General features: G+C 60.7%; 1 protein-coding gene across 4 annotated transcripts; it reads left to right on the plus strand.

The window, feature by feature from the left end:
- The first annotated feature begins 651 nt into the window (after positions 1–651).
- Positions 652–26,196, plus strand: SNAPC4 (small nuclear RNA activating complex polypeptide 4). Of its 4 annotated transcripts, none has more exons than XM_027104276.1 (23): positions 652–752; positions 1,787–1,929; positions 2,834–2,880; positions 4,185–4,352; positions 4,479–4,604; positions 5,105–5,183; positions 5,631–5,712; positions 6,667–6,771; positions 6,859–6,931; positions 7,038–7,295; positions 10,262–10,409; positions 10,547–10,653; positions 10,767–10,861; positions 12,775–12,869; positions 17,097–17,176; positions 17,487–17,942; positions 19,149–19,392; positions 19,834–19,904; positions 20,442–20,546; positions 21,260–21,287; positions 22,204–23,819; positions 24,963–25,093; positions 25,973–26,196. In XM_027104276.1, exons 2-22 carry the CDS (start codon positions 1,800–1,802, stop codon positions 25,083–25,085), a joined length of 4,236 nt encoding a protein of 1,411 aa, XP_026960077.1. In that variant the 5' UTR covers positions 652–752; positions 1,787–1,799; the 3' UTR covers positions 25,086–25,093; positions 25,973–26,196. The 4 variants fall into 4 exon arrangements, with proteins under 4 accessions (XP_026960077.1, XP_026960078.1, XP_026960079.1 ...); XM_027104277.1 differs by having other exon boundaries at positions 7,131–7,295; XM_027104279.1 differs by lacking the exon at positions 652–752 and having other exon boundaries at positions 1,876–1,929; positions 2,834–2,897.
- Positions 26,197–26,321: the final 125 nt, after the last annotated feature.

The following is a 26,321-nucleotide window of genomic DNA, read 5'->3' on the forward strand; positions in this document are numbered from 1 at the left end:
AAAAAAAAAAACTTCAGAGAACAATTCACGATGACTTCGTTGAACATGCATCTCTGCCTGTGCATCTGGACCCCGTGGGCTCAGGTCCCGGACTATTACGGGGGCGCTGAGTGAGCACGGGAAGGACCGGCAGCTCTGTGGGCCCCTCGCTGCAGGTCCCGCTTTGAGCACCAACCCGCGCCCCCCTCCCCACCGCCGCCACCCCACCTGGCTCACGGGAGGGGCGCCTGCTCCTACCTCTCCCGGCATCCTCACTCGCCTTCCAGGACTCGGCCACCGCCCCCGGGAAGACGCACTCACTCTGGAGGTCAGGGGCCCTCCCCGCGGGGGCGCGTCGCCGGGGTGAGGCCGGTCGTCTCCGACGGGCTCGGCGCACCGGCCCCGCACGGCCCGGCCGCGACAGTCGCGAGCGCTCGGCGGGTTTTCTCCTCGGTTCCTCAACCAAAACCCTGGACACAGCTAACGGAGAAACAGCACAGACAGGCTCGGTGGCTGCGGGAGGTCCCACAGCGAGGGAGAAGACTCCGGACCCGGTGACCGGGCCCCTTGGGGCCGCAGCGAGGCGCCGGCGGGCGCGGGTAGTCCCGCGGGCGGCCGCACGGAGGCAGCACTGGCCCGCCCGAGAGCCCCGTCCCGGCGTGCCCCGCGCCTCCGCCAAGGCCTTGGAGGCGGGACTTCCGGTGTGCGGCTCAGTCTAAGCGCTGCTGCTAGAAGCGAGGTTTGCGGAGGCTGGGCGCCAGCTTTGCGATCAGGTGAGGAGCGACGGGGGAGGGCCGGGGGGCGAGGGCCGGGGGGTGGCTGGTGAGGAGCGGCGGGAGGCGGCGGGGTCCGCCGCGGGGCTTATCATCACCGGGGCCCAGCGGGCGCCGTCGGGGTCAGAGCGTGCGGGGCGCCCCGACGCGCGGGGACCCCTGGGCCGGGACCGCGCCGCCGTCCTGGAGGCCTCCTTCCCGCTGCCCGAGGAGGTAGTGGCCCCGCGCCCACCCGGAGCTGCTGTCGGTTCTGCAGACCGGCTGGCTTCAAGCCGATCTGGGTTATAAACACTTTGCATTTCAGCTTTGTGCTGCTGCGCGAGCTGGGGACGCTCTGGTTGGCGGCGGCCCTGTTTGTCGCAGTGGAGGCTCCCGTCGCCTGCAGCGGGGAGAGGGCTTGCACGGGCGGGAGGAGGCTGCTTCTGAGTGGTTTGGGCTCCTGGGTCTGTGCTTCTGTTCCCCTGGCGTTTCCCCTGCCGGCCACTTATTCTCCCACCTTCGACCCCTTTTTAGACTTTCCACATCCTTGTTCCTAAGAAGAGAGGTCCCTGTTTCTTAGCAAGGGTTTGTTCAGTGTCAGACAGCCCTGAAGGCCAGGTGCTGTGCTAGATGCTGGGGCTACAGCAGGCCCAGGGGGCTTCCTCCCAGGGCTTTGAGCCCTGCCACCTGGTCAGCGTGTATTTCAGTGCTCGCTTGCCCTAGGGTCCCTGGGCCTCGTTCTTGTCCTCTAGTGACTTTGCCGCCACGCCCTCCTTTTAACGCACTGGGTGGCCAGCTCACTCATGGCTTCGTGGCAGTTGGACTGTTTTGGTGTCCATCACTCTCCCCCACTGTGCTGGTCGCAGCCTCAGGGCGGCGGACAGGGCAAAAGCGGGAGTTCACGGGGCACAGGTGGGTGTCAGGTCGGTCCCAGGGCTCCCCGGGCCCAGCCTCTCGCCCGGTGCCTGCTTTGGTCAATCCCCTGCAGGGCTGTGCGTCTGAGAGCCGGTGGGATTTCTGCACCCCCTTGGTGTATAACATAGCGTATTTTGCAGGCGGGCAGACGTCATGGATATAGATGCTGAAAGAGTCAGAATATCGCAGGAGATCAGGGAGTTGGAAAGGATTCTGGATCCCGGCTCCTCGAGTATCAACGTGGACATCTCAGAGTCAAGTCTCGACTCGGATTCTGATGCAGGTCAGTGTCTACGCTCCTAGGTCAGAGCGGCTGTGTCTGCCCTCGGGCTCCGGTCGGCCGCAGTGTGCTGTGCTGCTGGACGGTGTGTTACCACCCCTCCCTCGTCAGCCCCTGGCCCCGCTGGCTGTGTGCGAGCACCCTGCCCCGTGGTGCAGCCGGCTGTCCTGGGAAGAGGGGCCGTGTTGCCCTCCTCAGCAGTCGGAAGGTTCCAGGGCTGAGCTCGCCCCCGTGCTTGAACAGTCACCACCGCTGAGACCCCATGGATCTCTTCCCTGGGCTCAGGCAGCTGCCCTCTGTCCGAGGACCCTGCTGCCAGGGCTCTTGTTCTGTCCACTCCGCGTGCTTTCCTGGGCCCTGAGTGTCCCTCCCCGCAGCTCTGGCTGGAGGCCTGCCTGCAGTGGCTGAGCCGTCCAGGGCCCCGGCCTGCTCAGCCCGCTCAGGCCCAGCTGCAGCTCTGAAACCGAGCCTCTCACGGTTCCCAGCTACACCAGGGCCTTCCCTCACTTGGCATCGGGGCCTCTGTGCCTGTCCTGTCCCCTCCTCTGAGTGGCTTCACTTCCCCCAGGGCAGAGCTGTCTCCTGTGAAGCCTGCCCTGGTTGTCCCCGCCGTCGTGGTCCCTGCGCGCCCGGCGGCGCTCCGCGTTGGGCTGGCGTCGTCTCTCTCTGGCTGACCCTGCCCTAGGCCTAGTGCCCGCTTCACACAGTCGATGGGCAGTGCTCGGCCACTGGGCACGGGCGGGGAGGGGCACCCTCCGGACCTCCCCGGCCTCCGCTCCTCTCTTGTCTGCCTGGGAGATGCGCCGCGTGCTGTGCTGGCCGTCGGTCTCCTCGGCGCCTGTGGCGTCCCATCACCAGCCGCCGTCTCCGACGTAGTTAACTGACACGTGTGCTTGCGCTCCTGCAGATTCGCTGCCCGACGAGGACTCGGATGCTGCTGGCCCACTGCCCTTGGTAACTTCTGGCCTGAGGTGACTGTGCCGCTGAGGCAGGCACACCACCCTGCCAGGGGGTCCGGGGAGGGGGGTGTCCTGAACTCGTCTTGGTTTTTCTGCATCTTTAAGGTAACACGTGTTTGTTAGTAAAGAGGAAACACCCCGAAGTATCATCGGAAGTAAGGTTGCCCCTGGATAGACCGCTCTTAACAGCCGGGCGTTCACACCTCTTGCTTCCTCTGAGCTCCTGTCGGCTCCACTGACGTCAGGGGATGTGACCGGACACGCGGGAGGCTGAGCGGGCTGCCTGGGTCCTGCCCCGTGTTCACCTCTCTGCCTCAATTTCCCAGTCTGTGCCATGGGGGCACTCACAGCACCAGTCAGTGCACACGTACCAGGCCTAGAACAGCGCCTGGCAAGTAAAGCACAAAGGTGGTGCCGGTCTTTAACTGTCTTTTGCTTATGTTGTAATTTTAGTTCGGAAAGTTTTTACAGTTGGTTTTTTGTTATTTTCATCAAGTCAATAGAAACAGAATTGCTTCCGTTTTTAGTAGCTGGGTGGTCCTTCTGATGTGGATTTACGGTAGTTCCATGCTTTTGAGACTCGTCGCCTCGAGATAGACATTGGGGCTGGCTCTGTTTTTAGTCTTACAACGCTGCAGCGGCCCCTGTTCCTGCTCACCGCGGCTGCCAGCGAGCCTCTTACAAAGTCCAAGTTTTGCAGAGTTTTTATTGTAGGAAGTGAAAACTGCTTATTTCGTTACACTTCGCCACCTGAAACTTATTCTTAGATAGTACTTTTTTTTTCTTTAATTTTAATTTTTTTAATTTATTTTTGGCTGCGTTGGGTCTTTGTTGCCGTGCACGAGCTTTCTCTAGTTGTGGCGAGCGGGGGCTACTCTTCGTTGCGGTGTGCGGGCTTCTCGTTGCGGTGGCTGCTCTTGTTGCAGAGTACAGGCTCTAGGTGTGTGGGCTTCAGTAGTTGTGGCACACAGGCTCAGTAGTTGTGGCTTGCACGCTCTAGAGCACAGGCTCACTAGTTGTGGCGTACGGGCTTCGTTGCTCTGTGGCATGTGGGATCTTCCCGGACCAGGGATCGAACACTCGTCCCTTGAGTTGGCAGGTTCTTATCCACTGTGCTGCCAGGGAAGCCCAGAAATTACACATAAATTGAACTGTCTTAAAACTAGGAAACGTGTATGTGTGCTGTGTGGTCCTCTGTCAGGGTGGTCTCACACCAGCCCAGCGGCCAGAATGTAGCTCCACTGGGGCCCGGAGGGTGCGGGAGTGTTCCCTTACCTGCAGTTTTCCGCTTGTCGCCAGGAAGGAGAAAGGTGGGGGGAGGCCAGCAATGATGAGGATGACCCCAGGGAGAAGGCACTCCCTGAAGACCCAGAGACCTGCCTGCAGCTGAACATGGTCTACCAGGAGGTCATCCGGGAGAAGCTGGCGGAGGTCAGCCTGCTGCTGGCCCAGAACCGGGAGCAGCAGGTAGGACGGGGTCTGGCCCCAAGAAGCCCTGCAGCCGGGCCTCCCGGGACCAGGGCTCTGGGTCCCCTCCTCTCCAGGGGAGGCACTGCTGCCTGGCCCACAGGTGGCCCCTTGTGTCTGCCACAGGAGGAAGTCATGTGGGAACTGGTGGGGTGCAAGGGCTCCAGGGTGAAGGACAGCAAGACCCTGCCCTCGAGTCTGTATATGGGGCACTTCATGAAGCCCTACTTCAAGGACAAGGTCACCGGAGTGGTGAGTGGTGCAGGCTCTGCCCTCGTCAGGGAGGGTGGGCAGGCTCTGTGGGAAGGGGCTCTCGTCCCCACGGCCTCGGTGGGCGTCGTGACTTCCCCTGGATTCTTTGGGAGAGTGTTCCCCAGCCTCCCTAAATTAAAACTGCCGGGTTCAGGGGTGAAGGTCCAGGTCTCCTCCCCTGGAAGGTGGCAGCTGACCTCGCTGCACAGAGAAGCCCCTGGGGCGTTTCCTGGAGATGTGGCGCGTGGGCAGGAGTGTGGAGTCCTAGCAGCAGAGGTGTCCCCGTGGTTGATGGCAGTCCCGCCCCCCTCCTCAGCACTCGTGGAGTCACTGAGCTCGCCGTGTGCCGCCAGGTGGCGTCCACAGCCGTTCTAAGGCAGCGCTCTAGGGCCAGGCGTCCGGGGCCTGGCCTCACACGCGGCCGGGCTGCTCGAGAAGCTGGGGGACGGGGTCCCGAGTCCCGAATTCCATCCACATCATAACAGGACACTCTCCGACAGGGGCCTCCTGCCAACGAAGACACGCGGGAGAGGGCCGCCCAGGGCATCAAGGCTTTCGAGGAGCTCCTGGTGACCAAGTGTGAGAGCCCAGGCCCAAACCTCAGCACCTGCCCGGCTTGGGCTCGAGGGGCCTTCACCCCGCCCTGCCTGTTCCCAGGCCTCCACACAGGCGTGGGCCGCCAGGCTCCTCGGGGCCTTGACCCCTGGGCCTGGTCACTCGAAGCCCTGCTCTTCCCGTGCCGGGTGGGGTCCTTGCGGTGACACTGTCGTGAGGGGCAGGCCCAGCCCCCCACCCTGGGCTCGGTCTCTGGTCACTCCCGCCACGTTCCTGAGCTCACAGCCCCGGGGGGCCCTGCCCGGGAGTGGGGTTGGGGGGGTGCACGCTGGGGAGAGTCCCGGGGCGCCCGCCAGCACCTTCGCTTACTCTCCGCGGGCCTGCACGGGGCACAAGGGTCGCTGAGGGGGTCTGACCGAGGCACACGCGTCCTGGGGACGGCACAACCACATCCTTCTCCTTTTTTCTCAGGGAAGACCTGGGAAAAGGCCCTGCTCAGAAAGTCGGTGGTGAGCGACCGCCTGCAGCGTCTGCTCCAGCCCAAGTTACTCAAGTAAGTCTGAACGCGGGGGACGGGAAGCCGCCTGCCCCCGGGCGGGGCCGGTCCAGGCTGGCGGCTCACGATGGCCAGAGGCCCCGTTAGCCGTGCCCCTTGCTCTGCTGGGGTCGCTCCGCTGCAGCGGGAGTGGCACTGCTCCTGAACTTTCTCCCATGTAGGGCAGCCGGACGTCTAGGGTGGCACGTGAGGGTGGGGCAGGCCTGGTGGCCGTGTAAGTCATGTGACCTGGGTGCTCTCTCTGGCCTGGGCCTCAGTTTCCATCCCTGGAAGTGAGGACCATTTGCAAGACATGCATCCACGTGTGCTGCTAGCGTGGTGTCTCGTGGCCACGTCACAGCACCTAGGGTCGGGCCAGGGGTCCCGGGGGCTGCCCGCCGCCTCGCGGCTTGACGCGTGGGTCAGGCTCGGTTGTGGTGACAGTTGGGTCGCTCCTCGGGCTGTAGTAGAGCTGGGTTTTCTGCTCGGCCTGTTCTGGAAACGGTTATTTCCTGTAGTGGTAACTGCAGCTCCGGCCTCGGTGCTGGGCGTGAGGGTCAGGATGTCTGGAGGGCCTCGCTGTGTGCGGGGCGCAGGGCTGGGAGCTAGGACACAAGCTCTGGGACGTGGGGCGCCGGTAGTGTTGTGTCACCCACATCAGCATCGCCACATTGGCCGCCAGCGTGACCGTCGTGACACCCAGAGGGAGGGCCGCTGCTTCCTTTGCGGGCGCGAGGCCCAGGGCAGCTTACAGAGTGCACGGCTCACCTGCTTCAGCGGGGTTCGCCTTTGGACCCCGCGCCGAGTCTGTGCTGCCCGTCGCCGTGCCGCGTGGTGTGGTATGGGGTGACCAGCTCTTCGGGGTGTGTCCCGGATGTGTGGAAAGGCCGAGCTAGCCCCAGAGACCCCCACGTGCCCCCGCGGGGCACAGCAGCACCGTCGGTAACCTTGTTGCCTCTTCCTGCTCCTCAGGCTCGAGTATTTGCAGCAGAAACAGAGCAGCAGCACGAGCGAGGCGGAGAGGCAGATCCTGGAGAAGCAGGCCAGGGAGGCTGAGAAGGAGGTGCGGGACATCAAGTGAGTGGGGTCCTGCCGGGGAGGGTGTCATGCGGGGCGAGCCGAGGGCAGCCCGACATGACCCCGTGCCCTGGCCCCTTCCTCCAGTCAGCTGCCCGAGGAGTCCCTGCTGGGGAACAGGCTGGACGACCACGACTGGGAGAAGATCTCCAACGTCAACGTGAGTTGGGGCGGCTCCGTCCCGGGAGCTGGGGTGGGGGTCGGCACCAGGCAGCGAGGCCGAGACCCGCGTGGCCACCAGACCTGCCGTGACCCTCTCCGGTCAGGTGCGCGTCCACAGCGTGGGGTGGTTTCCGGGGCTCTCCCTGCTGGCGCGTCTCAGCCCCCCGAGCCCTGCACACAGGCCCCTCCGTCTACAGTTCGAGGGCAGCCGCAGCGCACAGGAGATTCGCAGCTTCTGGCAGAACCTCGAGCACCCGGCCATCAACAAGCAGGAGTGGAGCGCGCGCGAGCTGGGCCAGCTGCAGGCCATCGCGGCCGCGCACGGCCACCTGCACTGGCAGAAGATCGCCGACGAGCTGGGGGTGAGGGCTGGAGGGCCCGGGCGGGGGCGGGGCTCCTCGGGCTGCACGTCCCCTGGAGCTGTCGGAGGTTTCCCTCCTGACGCTTTCGAGGGTGTGGCCCTGGGGGAGGGTGCCCCCTCCACGCGTCCCCAGGCGGAGTTCGGAGGCTCCTCAGACCCCGCTGCTTCTCTGAGAGCTCACGTGCCTTCCACCCACATCCCAGACCAGCCTTTGAGCTCCGTCCAAATGCTTTCCCTCCCCGAGTTCCCGCCTGTCTCTCTCTAGTTGTTTTGGTGTTTGAGAAGAACCTTTTCCTGGTTTCTTGTGGGTTCTGTTATCTTTCTCCTCTCCTAAGGCGAGAACCGAGCTCTCTCCCCTCTGTCTTTAGCGATGGAGGCATTTCAGGCCTGCTTTTCTGAGAACAGCTTGGTGTGGAGTGTCTCCTTGTATCGGATTTGGAGTGGCTGTGATTTCAGTTTTCATGCCCTCTCTGGATCTTAGCTTACGTAGGAATGTGTTTTTTCATTTTTAAATACTGAGGTGTGTTGGAATCCCATTTGTTATTCTTTAGTTTGAATTTTATGACCTGAGAATGCAGTCGGTAAACATCTCCGTTTTTTAAATTTCTCACTTTTGTGGCCAAGCACGTGGTTGCAGCAGACCAAAGCCACTCAGAAACAAAAGCGTGCCCTCTGCCCTGAGAGTCTGGGTTCCCGTATAAGCCTATTAAATGGAGCTTATTATATTATTGAATTTTGCTCTCTGGAAGAATTGTATTGACGGAACTCGGATGAAGCCTGACATAACTGTTAAAAAGTCGATTTGTCCTCGTGTTGCTCACAGCTTTGCTGTATGTGTTTAGCTGCTGTGCGACTTGGTACACTAGCTTTTATTTGCTTGGTAAGTCAGGCTTTAGAAGAATCATTCTACGTGCTGAGTCCTAACCACTGGACTGCCAGAGGATTCCCTTGATGTCTTTAGTTCCTTAGTGTTTTTCTTTTTTAAGACTTTTTTTGTGTATCTTGGCCGCACCGTGCGGCTTGCGGGATCTTAGTTCCCCGACCAGGGATTGAACCCGTGCCCCCTGCAGTGAAAGCGTGGAGCCCTAACTGCTGGACCGCCAGGGAATCCCCAGACCGTTTTTTAGAGCTGCTTAAGGTTCACAGCAAAATGGGGAGGACGGTACAGAGGTCTGCCGTGCACTTTGCCTCCGCATGTGCACAGCCTCCCCTGTCAGGAACGTCACTCACCAGGTGGCACGTTTTTTTACCAAGGACAGATCTACGTTGACGTGTCGTGATCCCCCATGGTTTACGTTGGGGTTTGCACATTCTGTGGGTTTCAACGGAAGTACAATGACACGTACCCACCATTATCGTCTAGTACAGGAGGGTTTCACTGCCCTACGAGTCCTCCGTGCTCCACCTATGCACCCTTCCTCCCCCACCCCCCGGCAACCACCGTTCAGTTTACCGTTTCAGTAGTTTTGCCTTTTCCAGAATGTCATGTGTTTGTAATCATGCAGCACGTGGCCTTTTCAGATTGGCTCCTCTTACTCATGGACGTGCATTTAAGATTCCTCTGTGTCTCTTCATGGCTCGGTGGCGCATTTCTTGTTCACGCTGAATAATATCCCATTGTCTGGATGGACCGGAGTTTATTTTTCATTCGCCTGCTGAAGGGCATCTTGGGTGCTTCCAGGCCTTGTCAGTTATGAATACAACTGCTGTAGACACCCACGTGCAGGTTTCTGGGTGGACAGAGGTTTTCACCTCCTTTGGGTAAATACCAAGGAGCACGACTGCTGGATCATCACGTTTAGCTTGTAAGCAGCCGCCATGCTGTCTTCCAACGTGGCTGCACCACCTGCGTCCCCACCAGCCACGGACAGGGGTTCCTGCAGCTCCACGCCCCCACCAGCATCTAGTGTTGTCGGGTCCACATCTTGCCCATTCTGATAGGGACGCAGTGGGGCCTCACCTTAATTTTCATTTCCCTGGTGACTTACGACATGGTGCTCGCCATCCGTGTATCGTCTTTGGTGACATGTCTGTCGGTCCATTTATCATTCAGGTAGTTCATTTTCTGCTTGTTGAGTTTTAAGAGTGCCTTGTGTGTTTTGGGTATCAGTCCTTGTCAGCTGTGTCTTTTGCAAACATTTTCTCCCAGTCTGTGGCTTGTCTTCTAATTCTCTCGACGTCGTCTTTCGTCGAGCAGAAGTTTACAACTTTAATGACGTCCGGCTCACGAGTTCTTTCTTCAGTGGGTCGTGCCTTTCGTGTCGCGCCTCCAAAGGCCTCACCACCTGCACACCTCAACTAAACAGACTGCAGGAGGCTGCCCACCCTGTGCTCTGTAACCAGAGAGCTTGCTCTGGGAAAGAAGACAGTTCACACCGCCTTCATTGGCTCTTGGAAAACCCCTTCCCCGTAGGAGACGAGTGAGGGGGCAGATTTGGGCAAAAGTGTTCGCGGCGGGGACTGGGGGCTGTGTGCTCAGCTGGAACTCTGGTGGAAGCCGGGGCCCGTCGCCTTGGCGCTCTCCTTGCGAGGGTGTCCCGGACGCAGATGCCACACCAGGGACTGTCCAGAACCCCAACCCCCAGCCCCCTGCACGGGCGACGCTCGGCCACCCCGATGGAGGCGTCGCAGAGACCGCCTCCGGGCTCCAGGGTCCGCGCCACGGTGCCGGCACATGCCTTGCAGGATACCTTCACACGTAGACTTGGCTGACCTGAGGCCTCTGTTGGGAATTTGAGTTCACAGTATGGTTTTGGTGTCACATAAATGGGGAGCTCTGACAGCTTGTGGACGTACTTGCTTTCATACGCCAGTGTTGGGGACCCTCTTTAGTGGGCCCGAGCCTTCTGTCGGGGGCACTCTCCACTGTCCTCCAGGGGCCTGGCTCGCAGTTGGGCATCCCCCGTGCGTGGCGAGTGCCAGTAACCCCCCCCCACCCCGCCCTGCTCTGTGCTTTGGCCCTGGCAGACCTGCCGCAGTGCCTTCCAGTGCCTGCAGAAGTACCAGCAGCACAGCCCGGCCCTGAAGCGCAGGGAGTGGACGGAGGAGGAGGACCGCGTGCTCACCCAGCTTGTGCAGGAGATGCGCGTCGGCAGCCACATCCCCTACCGGAGGAGTGAGTCCCGCGCCCGGGAGGGCGGAGCCCCCGGCCGTGCCCTAGTCACAGCTGCGCGAGCTGGCGGGGCGGAGTGGGGGTCATGTCGTCCCGGGCGGCCGGGAAGCGTGGCACCCACAGAGCCCCTCTGTCCCCAGTCGTCTACTACATGGAGGGGAGGGACTCCATGCAGCTCATCTACCGCTGGACGAAGAGCCTGGACCCCAGCCTGAAGAAGGGTCTCTGGGCCCCAGAGGAAGACGCGGTACGCTGGCAGGACCCAGGGGAGCTGGAGCCTGGAGTTTAAAACTGAACTGGGCCTGGGGAGGTCGTGACTGTGGCAGCAGAGGGACTGTTTGTGCGCTCCTCTCTCTGCAGAAGCTGCTTCGGGCAGTTGCCAAGTACGGGGAGCAGGGTTGGTTTAAAATCCGGGAAGAGGTGCCAGGTAGGAGCGATGCCCAGTGCCGAGATCGGTGAGTCGGACAGCGCTGGGCAAGGGAAGGCCTTGCTGGGTTGCTTCTGTGTGGGCCGCGGGCCGGGCTGGGAGACTGGCCCGGGGTCATCTGCTGGCGGAGGGGGAGGCCGTGGCCTTGGGGCCTAGGCGTACCAGGGCTCACCTGCTCAGGAAGCAGGGCGGCTTCTTTTTGAGACCAGGCTTGTGTGCAGGCTCAGCGGGACATGCTTTGAGACCCCCTGGTTGGCAGGTTCCCTGAGCCCCGTGGTCTGAATGCCTCTCCCAGCTCTCTGGTGGCAGGCTCCTGGCAGGCAGCTGCAGCTTCGTCCTTTTCTCGGCTCGCTTTTTCCGCTTTCTTCGGTAACCCGCGTGTAATCCGCCCATTTAAAGTGGGGGTTCTGGGGGTTCTGGGGGTTCATTGAGCTGGGCAGCCATCGTCGCAGTCAATTCTAGAACGTTTCGATCACCCCACAAAGAAACGCCGTTCCCTGCCAAAATACAGCAGTGCAAGAGTGGGCAAAGGGGGCTTCCCTGGGGGCGCAGCGGTTGAGAGTCCGCCTGTCGATGCAGGGGACACGGGTTCGAGCCCCGGTCCGGGAAGATCCCACGTGCCGCGGAGCGGCTGGGCCCGTGAGCCATGGCCGCTGAGCCTGCGCGTCCGGAGCCTGTTGCTCCGCAACGGGAGAGGCCACAGCAGTGAGAGGCCCGCGTACCGCAAGAAAAAAAAAAAAGTGGGCAAAGGACTTGAATAGACGTTTCTCGAAGGAAGACTTGCAAATGGCCATTAAGCACATGAAAAAATGCCAACACGGTTAGTCATTATAGAAATACAAGCCAAAACCACAGCAGGATACCACCTCACACACCTAAGGACGGCTAATGTTTATAGATAATAGGAAATAACAAGTGTTGGAGAGAATGTGGAAAAGTTAGAACGCTTGTGCACTGGTGGTGGGATCATAAAACGTATAAAATGGTGCAGCCACTTGGGAAAACAGTATGGAGATTCCTCAGAAAGATAGACCGAGAAGTACCACATTATCTAGCAATTCCACCCAGTACCCAAAAGAATTGAAATCAGGGGCTCAAACAGAAATTTGTACGCCCGTGTTCGTGGCAGCACTCTTCACAGCAACCAAAAGGTGGAAACAACCCAAGTGTCCGTCAGCAGATGAGCGGATAAACGAAATGCGCTTCTAATGTATGGACACTAGAATGCTATTCAGCCTTAGAAATGAGGGGTATTCTGACAGGTGTTACAGCATGGGTGAACCGTGGAAACATGAACGTTTGCGTACAAGTGTTTGTGTGGACATACGTACTCGTTTCTCTCAGCTACACCTACGAGTGGAATTGTTAGGTCACATGGTGATTCTGCTTAACTTTCGAGGAGTGACTGTTCTCCAAAGTGGCTGTGCCCTTTTCCATTCCCACCGGCAGTGTAGGAGGCTCCCAGGCTTCTACATCCTCACTAACACTTACTGCCTGTGGTTCGAGCCATCCTGGTGGGAGTGAAGCGGCATCTCCCTGTGATTTTGGTTTGCGTTTCCTGAAGACTGATGGTGTTGAGCGGCTCTCCTGTGTTTGGCCATTTGTGTGTCTTCTCTGAAGAAACAGCTATTTCTGTCCTTTGCCCATGTTAAAAATGGAGTTATAAGGGTTCTTTATGTATTCCAGATACAAGTCTCTTAGCAGATCCGTGATTTGCAAATACCCTCCCTGTCCCAGTCTGTGGGTTGTCTTTTCGCTTCCTTGATGGTGACCTTTGAAGCACACAAGTTTCTTATCTTGCTGAAGTCCAGTTTGCCTGTATTTTTCTTCTGTTGCCTGTGCCCTGGGTGTCATAGCTTAGAAACCACTGCAGATGGCAGGGCGGCAGCAGGAGGCCATCTTGGCTTCTAAAACGTCCCTTTGTTTTTATGTTTATTTCAGGTATCTCAGAAGGTTACATTTTGGCTTGAAAAAGGGACGATGGAATTCCAAAGAAGAGGAAAAGTTAATTGAATTAATAGAAAAATATGGTGTCGGTAAGTTCTCATTTTTTGTTTTGGTTTTTTAGTTTCACACACACTACGTAGTGATTTTAACATTTGCGTGAGTCAGGGAGTGATGACAGTAAGTCTAGTGATCATCTGTCCCCGTACAAAGGTATTATAACGTTATTGACGATGTTTCTTCTCCCGTGTAGAGCGCCCCCTGGCTTATTTATTTGGTACCTGGAGATTTCTACTTCCTAATCCCCTTCACCTGCTTGGCCTCACCCCTCACCCCTCCCCTCTGGCAACCACCCATTTGTTCTCTGCATCTGCGGGCCTGGCGTCTGTCTGTTCTGTGTGTTAGACCCCGTGCGCAAGTACAGTCACACTTCCTCTGACTCATTCCACTTGACCTGACACCCTCTAGGTCCACCCGTGTTGTTGCCAATAGCAAGATTTCTGTTTTTTCCTTTCATGGCCGCGCAGTGTTCCATTGTATGTATAGACGCTACATTTTCATTATTGTTGTCTGTCCATCCATCTGTCGATAGACACTTAGGTTGCTTCCGTGTATTGGCTGTTGTAAATAGTGCTGCTGTGAACATGTGGGTGTTAGCTCCTCTTTAAATGTTTTGGAGAATTCACCTGTGGAGCCATCTGGTCCTGGACTTTTGTTTGTTGAGAGTTTTGTTTTATTTTTTGTTTTTTTACTGATTCACTTTTATTACTGGTAATCAGTCTGTTCGTACTGTCTGTTTTTTCCTGACTCATTCTTAGGTGAGTGTGTTTTTCTAGGCGTTTATCCATTTCTTCTAGATTGTCTAGTTCTTTGGTGTATAATTTTTTGTAATAATCTTACATGATCCTTTATATTTCTGTGGTGTCGGTTGTAACTTCTCCTTTCCATTTCTGACTTTATGGATTTGGGCCCCCTCTTTTTCTTGATGAGTCTGGCTAAAGGTTTCTCAATTTTGTTTATCTTCTCAAAGAACCCGCACTTAACTTTCATTGACTGTTTTCTGTTATTTTTTTAATTTCTGTTTCATTTATTTCCACTCTAATCTTTATTATTTTCTCCCTTCTACTAACTTTGAGCTTTGTTCTTCATTTTCTGGTTCCTCTAGGTGTAAAGTTAGATTTTGTACGTGAGGTTTTTCTTCTTTCCTGACATAGGCTTGTATTGGTATAAACTTCCCTCGTAGGGCTGCTTTTGCTGCATCCCATAGGTTATGGGTCTTTGTGTTTCTATCTTCATTTGTCTCCAGGTATTTATTTCCTCTTTGATTTCTTCAGTGACCCATTGGTTGTTTAGTGGCAGATCGTTTCGCTTCCACATGTTTGTGTTTTTGAAGTTTTTTTCTTGTGGTTGATTTCTTTCTTTCTTTTTTTTTTGTAGTATTTGTTTATTTACTTTGGCTGTGCCGGGCCTTAGTCGCGGCGCGCAGGATCTTTTTAGTCGCGGCACGCGGAATCTTTAGTTGCAGCACGCGAGCTCTAAGTCGCGACGTGTATGTGGGATCTAGTTCCCTGCCCAGGGATGGAACCCCAGCCCCCTGCATTGGGAGCATGGAGTCTTAGCCACTGGACCACCAGGGAAGTCCCTCTTGTAGTTGATTTCTAGTCTCATACTATTGTGGTCAGCAAAGACGCTCGATATGATTTTACTCGTAAATTTATTGAGACTTGTTTGTGGCCTAGTATGTGGTCTATGCTGGAGAATGTTCCATGTGCACTTGAAAAGAATGTGTATCCTGTTTGGAGGTGACATGTTCTGTATATATCTATTAATTCCATCTGGTCTCACGTGTCATTTAAGGCCAGTGCTTCCTTACTGATTTTTTTTTCTGTCCATTGATGTGAGTGGGATGTTAAAAGTCCCCTACTACTATTAGGTTACTGTCAATTTCATTTTGCTTAATTCTCTCTGTCTGTTTCTGTGTTTAGGTCAGTTAGGTTTCCCGATCTTGGAGAAGTGGCCGTGTGTAGGAGACATTCTGTGGGCCCAGCAGTGCAGTCTTCTCTGGTCACCAGAGCTCTGTGTTCTAGGGGTGCCCCTACATGGGCTTTGTGGGCCCTTCTGTTGTGTCAGGGTCAACTACTGTGGTGCTGGTCAGCGGGGCCGGCCCTGGTGCAACGGCTGTGGGCCTGCTGCAGGGCAGGGTAGGCTTCCTGCGTGGTTGGCTGCACGTCCAGGATGGGGGAGCGGTGCTTGGAGCAGGGCTTCTGGTGGGTGGGGCCATGTCCCCAGAGCTAATAGGCTAGAGGGAGGATTCCAGAATGGCACCCACCAGCACTGGTGTTACTGCAGTGGACCTGGCTCCCCAAAATGGCTGCCACCAGCGTCTCCATCCCCAGGGGGAGCTCCATTTACCTCCTGCCTCTCTGGGAGGCTCTCCACCATCGGCAAGCGTGTCTGACCCAGGCTCCTTGCAAACCGCTGTCTCACGTAAGATTCTGAGTGCACCCTTTAAGAACGGAGTCTCTTGGGCTTCCCTGGTGGCGCAGTGGTTGAGAGTCCGCCTGCCGACGCAGGGGACACGGGTTCGTGCCCCGGTCCGGGAAGATCCCACGTATCGCAGAGCGGCTGGGCCCGTGAGCCATGGCCACTGAGCCTGCGTGTCCAGAGCCTGTGCTCCGCAATGGGAGAGGCCACAACAGTGAGAGGCCCATGTACTGCAAAAAAAAAAAAAAAAAAAGAGCTGAGTCTCTGTGTCCCATAGCCCTCTGGCTCTCCCGAGTGTATACCCTGCTGGCTTTCAAACCCAAATATTCTAGGGGCTCGTCTTCCTGGTGCAGGACCCCCCAGGATTGGGAGCCCAGTGTGGGGCTCAGACCCTACGCTCCTGGAGAAAGACTTCTGTGATGGTGATGTTCCTCCCGTTTGTGGGCTGCTGCCCCGGAGGTGTGCATCCTGACTGCCCTGCGTCTCTACCCCTCCTCCCCGTCTCGTTTTGGTTTCTTCTTTGTGCCTTCGATTGTGGAAAATATCTCGTTAGCCTTCAGGCCATTCTCACGTGCGCTAACTCTGTGAGTAGTTGTACTTCTGGTGTGTCCCCGGGAGGTCAGCTCAGGGTCTCCCTACTCCGTGGTCTTGGCATCTCTGGTGAGTTCTTGATGCGTTTGCTGTCCGAGGGCTTCTCACAGCTTTGAGTTCATGGTGGAGTTTTGCAGATACCACTGGAGGCCTGTGGTTTGCTCTCATCCCTGGTCATCAGCTCTTCTGCCCCGTTTTTTTTAATATTTTGGCCACGCCATGCAGCTTGTGGGATATTAGTTTCCCGACCAAAGACCGCACCTCGCTGTGAGAGTGCAGAGTCCTAACCACTGGACCAGCAGGGAATTCCCGTTCTGCCCCATTTTTCATCATCTCAGCAGGTGGTGGTGGTTTTTTCATTTTACAAACTAATTCACGTTCGTTATAGGAAATTTAGAAGCAGAGGTGTATGAAAAGAAGGAAAAGAACGTAACTCATTTCCTGTCTCCAGAGGTGGCCGCCGTCTGCTGGCGTGCACTTGCCCGGTACTTCCCTGTGCAGGTGGCTTTCCTAGGAAGAGCCAGCTTATTTCAGTTGAGTCATTCCACTTTTAATTGAGCAGCTATTTTTTGCTTTATGATGTGTCGTTATGTTATGTGTTATTAATATTTCTCTACGTCTGTACACGTTCTGCGTCCTAGTGTTATTTTCAGTAATCGCGACATATTTCCTTGGATAATACTACACAGGTTATTCTATCAACTTTCTGTTAATGGACGTTTAAATTGCTTCTCATTTTTTGTTACGGGGGTGGAACGAGCTGAGGGTTCAGTGGCTCAATCTTTGCTTATATTTGTTAATATTTCCTTAGAGGAAATCCTTAGATGTAGCATTGCCAGGTTGGAGGGTTCTGTCCCACGCAGTACGACTGTCCCGTAGAAGCAATGCCCCACCAGCACTGTCTGGCAGAAAACACCAAACAATTGGAAACGTCTGGTTTAGAAGCCTGGAATAGCAGATATTCAAGGGCCGTTTCACGTAAACATGGGTGACTTTTTTCTCATGGTTGTGCGTTTGCTAGAACTCCCCTCGGGCTGGCTATCCGTTGAGAGTCAGACACCCATCTTCTCACGGAGCTGCTCGGGTGTGGGAGCAGCACGAGGGTTCTGACGGCACACGGTGTGAGTCCGCTAGAGGGGCCGCCAGCGCGCGGCGGAGAGGAGCCCTCTTCTCCAAGCTGCTAAGCTTGTGTTGTCCAAACCTGTTCGTAAGAAGTAACTTCTGTGTTGTTTCTGCTCTTGTAGGTCACTGGGCAAGAATAGCCTCTGAGCTACCCCATCGGACGGGCTCCCAGTGCCTGAGCAAGTGGAAAATGCTGGTCAGGGTGAGGCCCCGGCCCCCGGGGGCTAGCGCCACCGCAGGCAGGATGAGGGGAGGGCGGCTGGCGGGCGAGGATGGGGGCCTCTGGTTTCCGGCCGTGGCGTCTCTCCTTCCAGGCGGCCGAGGGCAGAGGGAGCTCGGCCTCCGTCCTCAGAGCAGCGGGAGGGCGCTTCCACCCAGCACGCCCAGCCCCCTTGGCCCCCTGGAGGCGCACCTACTCGAGGCCTCTCCCCAGAGGCCTGGCCCACCTGCCCACTGTCCCCCGTCGCTGAGCCCCGGGGGGCTGGGACCTCTAAGTAGCCCTCCCCCTACAGAAGCAGCAGCGGCGCAGGCGGGGGCGGCGGCCCCCTCGCAAGGCGCGGTGGAGCTCCAGCAGCGGGGACAGCAGCACCGCCAGCAGTGGGGACAGCGGGGACTCAGAGCCAGAGGCAGCGCTGGGGGCCCTGACGGGTGGCCAGGCGCTGCTGCCAACACAGCATGTGGTGCCTGATGTGGACCTGTGGGTTCCTGCCCGGCAGAGCGCCAGGGAGCTCTGGGGAGGGGGGCCCGGGAGCTGGCCAGGACCCTGTGGTGCTTGCCCCCGCCCTCCTGAGGGCTCCGACCCGGCCCAGGGTGGCCGCTGGGAAGCTTGCACCACGGCCTCAGCCCCAGCAGAGCCGGCAGGCCAGGCGCGGGCCGCCTCCGGGACCCAGAGCACCAGCCTGAGGGGCATCCGATGCCCGTGCTCGACGGACGCTTGCCCCTTGAGCTCCACGGGACCTGCGCGCCAGGTAGGCCATGGGCGGGTGGGAGCTCTCCTGCTTGGGGTCAGCGGGGCTGCGCTCAGGGATGGGGCTGGCCTGGGCTCGCGCAGCTGTGCCCTGGGTGTAGGAGCAGACGCCTCCTCCCTGCACGTTGCGGTGTGCACTCCTGACCCGGGCGCTCGTTCCGGAGAGCTGCCCAGGCAGAAGCTTGCTCCTGGGGCCGGCCCTCCACTCCCCACCTTGTTGCTTGCTTTTTTTTTTTTTTTTTTTGGCCACACCGCACAGCTGTGGGATCTTAGTTCCCCAACCAAGGATTGAACCCGGGCCCCGGCAGTGAAAGCGCTGAGTCCTAACCACTGGACCGCCCGGAAATCCCCCAGCTTGCTTGCTTTCCAAGCTCCGTGGGAGAGCTGCAGGGACAGGGTGGGTGCTGCCCCGAGCTGTGGGGCGGGAGGTGGGCTCAGCGAGGAGGAGCTGTTCCTTCGGTCGCCCTGCTTCCAAGGAGGCCCCTGTGGAGGGTCCCACTGTCCGCCTGCTCCGGTCTGACTCAGCCGGTCACACGTGGGCGTGTCCGTGGATGTGTTGAGGTCCTGGGCCCAGACACAGCTCTGGCCACATTTGGGTGGTGTCCACGTTGGGGCGGCTGTTTTGTGCTGGGCGCGGTTGGAAGCCCACTCTCTGACACCAGGGACAGTGGACGCCACGGCCCCCGTGCCACGTGGGATCGTCTCTCCTTGAGTCTGTGACTGCAGGGCCTTAAGCCCCGGGGTTTGTCTCAGGCACGTCGTGTCATCAGCTCAGGGAGCTGCCCGGAGGAACGGGGACTCTCTTAGTCCTGGGTGTGGCCGAGCTGGGCAGCTTCTTGGAGCCAGGCCTTAGGGACCCCCCTGCCCTCCTCTGAGGTCACCACACTCCAAAGAGTGTTTCCCAGCGGCCCAGGGCGCGGGTGCGGGACGCTTTGGGGTCTGGGCAGGGAGCCGTGCGTGTCAGGGTGGGGACGTCCACTCGGGGCCCCTGGAGATGGCGCTGCAGGCGCTCAGCCCGACGTGGCCACTTGGTGCCAGGTGCGGCGCCCCAGGCCGCCAAGACCACCCTGGTGCCCACCACCCGTCTCGTCTCCCACCCGCACCCTGCTCCGGCACCCAGCAGCAGTGGAGGACGGTGAGGGTAGGCGCGTGGCCGCCCTGCAGCGGAGCCTGGCCAGGAGCCCCAGGGGCCTTTCTCTCCCCACAGAAGGAGCTGAGGCAGCCGCACCTGCGCAGCGCCGCCCCGGGGCCCACCCCTGGTGGCGGTGGTGGCAGTGGCATGGCCAGGCCCTGCGTGCGGCCGCTGTGGCACAGGACCGGGCAGCGGCGCCAGGGACACGCCCTGCAGAGGAGGCTCCTTGAGCACCAGCTTCTGACGGCCGTGAGCCCGTGGGTGGGCAAGGTCATCCTGCCACGCAGTCCCCGGAGGCCCGCCGTGGCGCACAGTCGAGGTACTGCCCGGGGGCCCCTTCCCTTTGGGAGCCTCCCGTGGGGCCCAGGGGTAGAGTCGGTCGGGGAGGGGGGCTGGAGGGGACCTGCAGGCACATGGAGGTCACAGCTGCCCTGCCGGGGAGGGGGGTCGGGGGAGGGTACCGTCCGCCCGGTGTCGACCTGGGGGGGTGTTTGGTTTTGCCTCTTCCGTTCTGCTTAGCACCTGGTGGCCAGTTCAGGAAGTGAGCAGACACTCAGGCCTAAGCGGGCGCATCTTCCCGGGGTTCTGAGTGCGTCGGTGCCCGCGTGTGGGTCACGTTGTCTGGGGGGCGGGACGCTCGGGGCTCAGGAGTGCGTGCCAGCCCGCCAGCAGGTCCTCGCCCTTCTTCCTGGCTGGACGCGGCGGCAGCGGGGTGTGGGTTCTCTGGGCCCCTGTGCACACGTGCCCTTGTCCCGTTCAGCTGACGGCATCAGGAGGCAGCTGCAGGGCGCCCACCTGGCCAGCACCCCGGTGTTCACCCTCTTCATTCAGGTAAGAAGCCACCGACGCACACCTTCTTTTCTCCTGTGCGTTGCGTTTTTGGCGGAGTTTTGAAGTTTGTGGTGGATTCACTTAAAGTCCAGCTTTTAAAGTGGTGGATCCTTCAAAATGGCTCCTCCGTGGCCCACACTTCTCAGCGCGCAACTCAGCGTGGCAAGGGCACCACGGGGCGGCGGCCCTGCCGCGCCAGCTAAACCCTGTGTGGGAGGGGCTGGGCGCTGAGGGGAAGAGGGGCCTGGCCGTCCCGAGGGGCTGGGTCAGGGCAGGAAGGTGGCGGCACTGAGGCGGCCTGGAGAACCCGAGTCCTGGCTAGGGCCTGAGCCACGTGGCCACAGCCTCAAGGGGCTGTGCGGGCCCAGCCCAGGCCTCTGGGGCGTTGGGTCTGCTCCACGAGAGCAGCTGCGGCCAGCGCTGGCCTGAGTCCCTCCACGGACACCCTCATGGCCTTGGCCCTGCAGGGGGGCGGGGGGCCTCAGGATGGGCAGGAAGGCCTCCTGTCACGTGGTGGTGTGTGTCCACGTCCCTCAGTTGTTCCAGATCGACACAGCTGGCTGCATGGAGGTCGTTCGGGAGAGGAAGGCCCGGCCGCCCGCCCTGCTCCGGGCTGGTGCCCGGGACTCGCCACTCCTGCAGGTAAGGAGTGAGGGTGAGGGCCAGGCATGGGCTTCCCTGGTTCCCGCCACCCATCCCTCCCATCCCAGCGGCACAGCTGGCGCCTGTCCAGCTGGGGAGAGAGGCATTTCCGGGTCCCCACAGGCCGGGGACAGCCCGAGACGCTCCTGGGAGGCGTCTGCCCGTCTCCCGGGGGTGTCTGGGGCCCGGAGGGGCTTTGAGGCGACTTCAGGGGCTGCAGGGTCTGCGCTGGCACTCAGGCCCGCCTGGTTGCACAGCGTGTGCTCCTCCCGCTTGGCTGTACCTCCCCTGGGTGGAGCGTGAGGGCCACTGGGCGCCCGCTGCCCTGGGCACTGGCCCCGCTGGGGTGGCAGCCTGCTGCCGGTGGCCAAATCCTTGAGTCTTGCAGCTGGGGGCTGTGTCCCTGAGCCCGGCCACCTCGGGAGGAAGTGACAAAATAATGCTGCTGGTCGGAGGACCAGATACAGTCCTGTGGTGGCCCATCCAGGCCACGGAGCCCCGTGCCCTCCTGCCTAGACAGCCAGGTCCCCTGCCTCTCCCTGCAAAGCCCACACAGCCCTGACCCCGCCGAGATGAGCTCTCCCAAGGGTGCCTTTGGGTGCAGTCACGTTGGGCGCGGGGCGACAGGCTAATGGTGGTCTTGGTGGGGGTGGAGAAGTGGGTCTGGGCCCTTGGGAACTTTCCTGAAGCGCTGACTCTGGTTTCTTCTCCAGGTACCCTCGAGTGCCCAGAACACCCCAGGTACTGCCCATCTGCCTCTCCCTTTATCTGGGTGGTTTGTGTTTAGTGGGGAAAGGGCCAGACCTGTTACAGGTTTTGGATTTCAGTGCCTCGTGGTGGGTCCGTTTTTGTTTCTTTGTTGTTTTTTTTTTTTTTTCCAATTAATTTATTATTTATTTTTGGCTGTGTTGGGTCTCGGTTGCTGTGCGTGGGCTTTCTCTACTTGCAGTGAGCGGGGGCTGCTCTTCCTTGCGGTGCACGGGCTTCTCATCGCGGTGGCTTCTCTTGTTGCGGAGCATGGGCTCTAGGCGCGTGGGCTTCAGGAGTTGTGGCACGTGGGCTCAGTAGTTGTGGCTCATGGGCTCTAGAGCGCAGGCTCAGTAGTTGTGGCGCATGGGCTTAGCTGCTCCGCGGCACGTGGGATCTTCCCGGACCAGGGCTCGAACCCGTGTCCCCTGCATTGGCAGGCGGATTCTTAACCTCTGCGCCACCAGGGACGTCCTGTGGTGGGTCCGTTTGAATGCCACCTCAGGGAGGAGGCCTGGCTGGTGGGGCAGCATCTGGTACGGGCCTCTCCTGCTTGTGGCCATCAGTCTGCCCACACCAGCAGAATCGGGCGAGGGTCTGGGGTCCTGAGAGGTGACGTGCAGGGAGGAGGGCAGTGTAGCCAGTAGTCCTTGTTTGGAAGGTGTTTGAGATGTAGGGCTGATGCGCAGGGCCGTCGTGGGCTGGCCTTCTTCCCGGGCCCGCCCTGGTTGGGGCAGGAGCATGGGGGCTCGGGGTGCCGTGGGAGGGGAGGTCTGGGGACGAGCGGCCAGGCTGACGTGCCCCTCTCGGCCCAGATGCCAGGCCCAGCAGCTGCCCACTGTGAGAGCCCTTCCCCTGGGACGTGTCCTATCTCGGGAGCTCATCAGTCAGTGTCCTGTCCTCCCTGCAGGCTGCCTCCTCCAGAGTGTGCCGGCCCGAGGAGCTGCAAAGAAGAGCACCTGCCCCACGGGGAGCGGAGGGCCGCAGGCCTGCCACGTGGAGTCCACGCCGCAGGCACCCCCGCCGGCTCCGTCCGGACCCCGGCCCAAGCCCAAAACTGTGTCTGAGCTGCTTCGGGAGAAGCGGCTGCGGGAGGCCCGAGCCAGGAAGGCTGCCCAGGGCCGCGCAGTCCTCCTGCCCCAGCTGCTGGTCTCCTCTCCTGTGGTCTTCCAGCCACTGGCCCCCCAAGGCCCCCCAGTCTCCGGTGCCGTGCTATCTGGACCTGGGGGCCCCGTGGCGGCCGCTTCGAGTGCGTTAGGCTGTTGGGGCTCCGCCGCGGAGGAGAGACCCCTGACACTGCAAGCCCTGGCCCTCGCTCCGGCCTCCACAGGAGCCTCGAAGGCCCCGGCTGCCCCTGCTGCCTCCAGGGTCCCAGGTCTGGGCCCCGGCCAGGTCCCTGTGAGCTGCCGGCCAAGCAGTCTCGGGCAGTCTCAGGCCCCGGCCACGTCCCAGAAGCCGGGCGTGCCCGAGGCGCCACCCTTGCTCACTGCAGCGCCCAGCCCGGCTCGGCTGCCTGTCCAGCCCCTCAGCCTGGCGCCAGCTTTGGGCATGCACACGGCGGCCAGCACCCCTCTGCCTGCCACCTGGGTGCTCACAGCCCAGGGGCTGTTCTCTGTGCCTGTGCAGGCGATGGCGGGCCTTCCGAGGCCAGCAGGGACTCCTGAGCCTCCAGGGCTATCGGTGACTCTGCTGCCCTTCCCAGCTGCGACTCAGGCAGGCCAGGGCCCCAGCCTCCCTGGGCAGGGCCGCCCTTGGCAGCCCCCAACCAACACGGACACAGAATCAGACCCTGCCTCCGGGACAGAGCACTCGACCCTTCCGGCGCACCCCACGTCCCAGAGCCCTGCGGAGGTGGACATGGCCCATGGCCCTGGGGGACGCTCCCCTGGAGAGACGTCTGTACCCAGGACGTCCTCCCAGGCTACGCCCCTGGCTGACGGCTCTGAAGCGGAGCCCCCCGGGACCACCTCAGGGCCAGGGGAGCCCAGGAGGCCTTCGGGCCTGGAGGGGCCACCCCCGCCCCGGCGCAGGCCTGAGAAGAGGGCCCTGGACTTGCGCCTCCTCTCCCAGGAGGGCGAGGCAGCTGTGCGGGAGTGGCTGAGGGGGCAGCGGGGGGTACGTGTGCCCCCCCTGGGCAGCAGGCTGTCCTACCAGCCTCCCACGCTGTGCAGCCTGCGGACACTGTCTGGCCTCCTGCTCCGCAAGAAGGCCTTGGAGCACAGAGCCGCCTCCCTGGTGCCCAGCGGGGCAGCCGGAGCCCTGCAGGCCTCGCTGGGGCGCGTGCGCGAGCAGCTCCGGGACAGCCCGGCCTACCTGCTGCTGCGGGTGCGCTTCCTGGCGGCCTTCGCCCTCCCCGCGCTCCTGGCCACCCTGTCCCCCCGCGGCGTGCCCACCACCCTGTCAGTAGCCATGAGGTCCAGCCCCGAGAGCGACAGTGATGACAGCAGCCCGGGTCAGCCAGAGCTTGTGGCCGGGCAGCCGGGGGACCCAGCCAGCGGTGCGCAGGCGGCCGCCATGCCTGCTCAGGTAGGTGGTTGCAGGTGTGGAGCCCTCGCCCCCTTCCCCACGCCCGTCCACATCCCCCGGGGCGCCTCACCCCCTCTGGGTGTCGGCCCCCGCCCGGAGCACGGGGGGGTGGGAACAGGGGGAGGTCACGGCAGGGGGGCCAGCGGCTGGTTTCTGCAGAGGAAGAGGCCGCTCTGTGCACCCCACACACGCGGACTCCGGCGGCAGGAACCTCACTGCCGGCATGGGGGTCCCGCCACCCAGGCCTCGTCCACAGGAGTCTCCATGCCCCCCACGCGTGCACACGCTCACACACGCACACCCCTGGGGGGCTGTCTGTGCGCCTGCACTTTGTGGGGGTCCGTCCAGTTGCCGACTCCAGCACGTCCACGTGCAGAGTTCTCTAAGCTGTGGAAGCAAAACCACCGTAACTGTTACCTGACAAGAAACCCGCCGCACACACGTGTGAAGGTGTCCCCTGACCCGTGCACCCAGGGAGCCCCTAGTCCCTGTTGCCTGGGCTGAGCAGGAGAGCCGGGTCGCCTCAGGACAGGGAGGGCCCTGAGGTCCCTGGCAGGTGGTGTCCGGCGAGCAGGTGGTGACCCCCCAGAGCATCCCCAGAAGCAGTCCCTCGCCTTCTCGCAGGGTGGCCTCGCTGCTGGCCTGGTCGATCCTGGGGCCGCCCTTATGTGTTGCCGGGGCCGGGGAGGTGGGGTTGTCGCTGAGCTGTGCCAGTCCCACCTGCCCGCGGCCCGGCCCGGCCCCCCTCCTTCCCAGGAGCACGGCCTTAGGAGTCCGGGGGGGCTTCTGGACTGAAGCAAAGGCAAAACACTGCTGGGCCCTAAATAGGTGTTGAGGGCAAAAGGCTCGCTGTCCCCCACAGTGTGTGCAGCCTTCCGTGGTCCTCCATCCCTGCCCGGCCAGCCCAGTTTGGGGGAACCGTGGCATAGATGGCTGGCTCTAGGGGGGCTGCTCAGAGGGGATTGGAGCCCCCGAGTGAGAGAGGGGTCAGCGGAAAGCCAGAGCCCGCATGTGACCCCAGGAAGGCAGCACCTCCTGTCCCATCTCGGCGGGGACAAGTCCAAGGAGCTACCTGTCCCTTGCCGCCACCCCCTCCCCTGCCCATCCTGGCTGGAGAGTCACTTTTTCTCTGCCTGGACTTAGTTTCAGGGATCGCCACACCCCGGACAGGCCTCTGCCCCCTCCTGCCCGGACAGTCCCGATGAGCTTGACGTGCTCCAGACACGGCACGCCCGGCATGCCCGGAAGCGGAGGAGGCTGGAGTGAGCGGCAGGGTGAGGGACCCGGGTCCTCCCTCAGCTTTGCGCCGGGCACACGGGGCCTCAGGAGCTCATCTCAGCTTCTTGTTGTCACGCGGGGTGGGGTGTGGTATAACCAGGCCACTGCGGGCCGGGTCTCGGAGACCCTCCCCTCCCTCACTCTTCCCTCTGCCACTGGGTTCCGCACCCCAGCCTCTGCTGCTTCCCTCCTGCCGGCCCACGTGTGCCTTGGGGCCTTGGCACTTCTGTCCTCTCTGCTTGGGACTCTTCTCCCCGTCTGTCTGCAAGGCTGTCACCTCTCTATCCGGGTCTCTGCTCGGTGGTCAGCTCCTCAGAGACGCCCTCCCCAACCGTCCTAAGGTGGCATCGCTGTCCCAGTGCCCGTCTGTCCTTGTGGCGCTTGCCCGTCCCTGACGCCTGACGTGGTCCATCCATGTATCTGTCTGTTGTCTCCCCTGAACGTGAGCCCGTAGGGCAAGCATGGGGTCCCCAGTGCCCAGACAGCAGGCACCAGATAGGCCCAGCATGGTCGGTTTTCACACGCCGAGACCCGGGTCGGGGGGTTGTCGCAGAGGCAGGAGCTGGGTCCTTCAGCACAGCGCGGGCTGCGCTGTGGGAGGTTCTGGGTCCTGGGCTAGATGGCTAGAGCCGGAGCAGGAGTTCTGGGTGGGTGGGGGACCGCAGAGGGGATGCCTGGGGTGGGCCTGCTTAGAGCCCACTCAGGCTCCAGGGCCAGTCCTCCGCACGGCCCGCTCCGCGGACCGCAGCGGGGCAGCCAGGCCTCACTCCAGCCCGCCCTGCCCCACGAGGCAGAGTGCTGTCCCTCTGCGTTCCCATCCGCGGGGTCCGGCTGGGGTCAGGGCCCCCTGCCATCGGGGTGATCTTGTGTTCCAGGACTTCCCAGGGCCGGACAGCCACTGCTGCTGCCGACAGGAGGTGGGGCTCGTGCTGGACCCAGCGAGCCTGCCCACCCCGGGAGGCCGGCACCCAGCCCGCGGCAGAAGGGCTCTGCCAACAGCGGCCGCGTCGTGATGGGCTCGGCTGGTCCCCGAGTGCAAACCATGATATCGGGAGGAATGAAGAAATGTCCTGTTTTTTAATTAAAAGCAAGCCACGTGCTTTTGGTGGTCTCGTCCTGAGGTACTGGGCGGTGTGCAGAGGGACTGGGCCACCCCTGGAAGTGTGGGGAGTGCGCCAGCTGGGCTCTGGGGTCCACGGAGCCCCTGCACGCTTGGCCTCTAGG

Source organism: Aethalodelphis obliquidens, unplaced genomic scaffold (assembly GCF_003676395.1).
Source record: "Aethalodelphis obliquidens isolate GAN/ISIS:26980383/991018 unplaced genomic scaffold, ASM367639v1 scaffold7, whole genome shotgun sequence".
NCBI classification, from domain to species: Eukaryota; Metazoa; Chordata; class Mammalia; order Artiodactyla; family Delphinidae; genus Aethalodelphis; species Aethalodelphis obliquidens.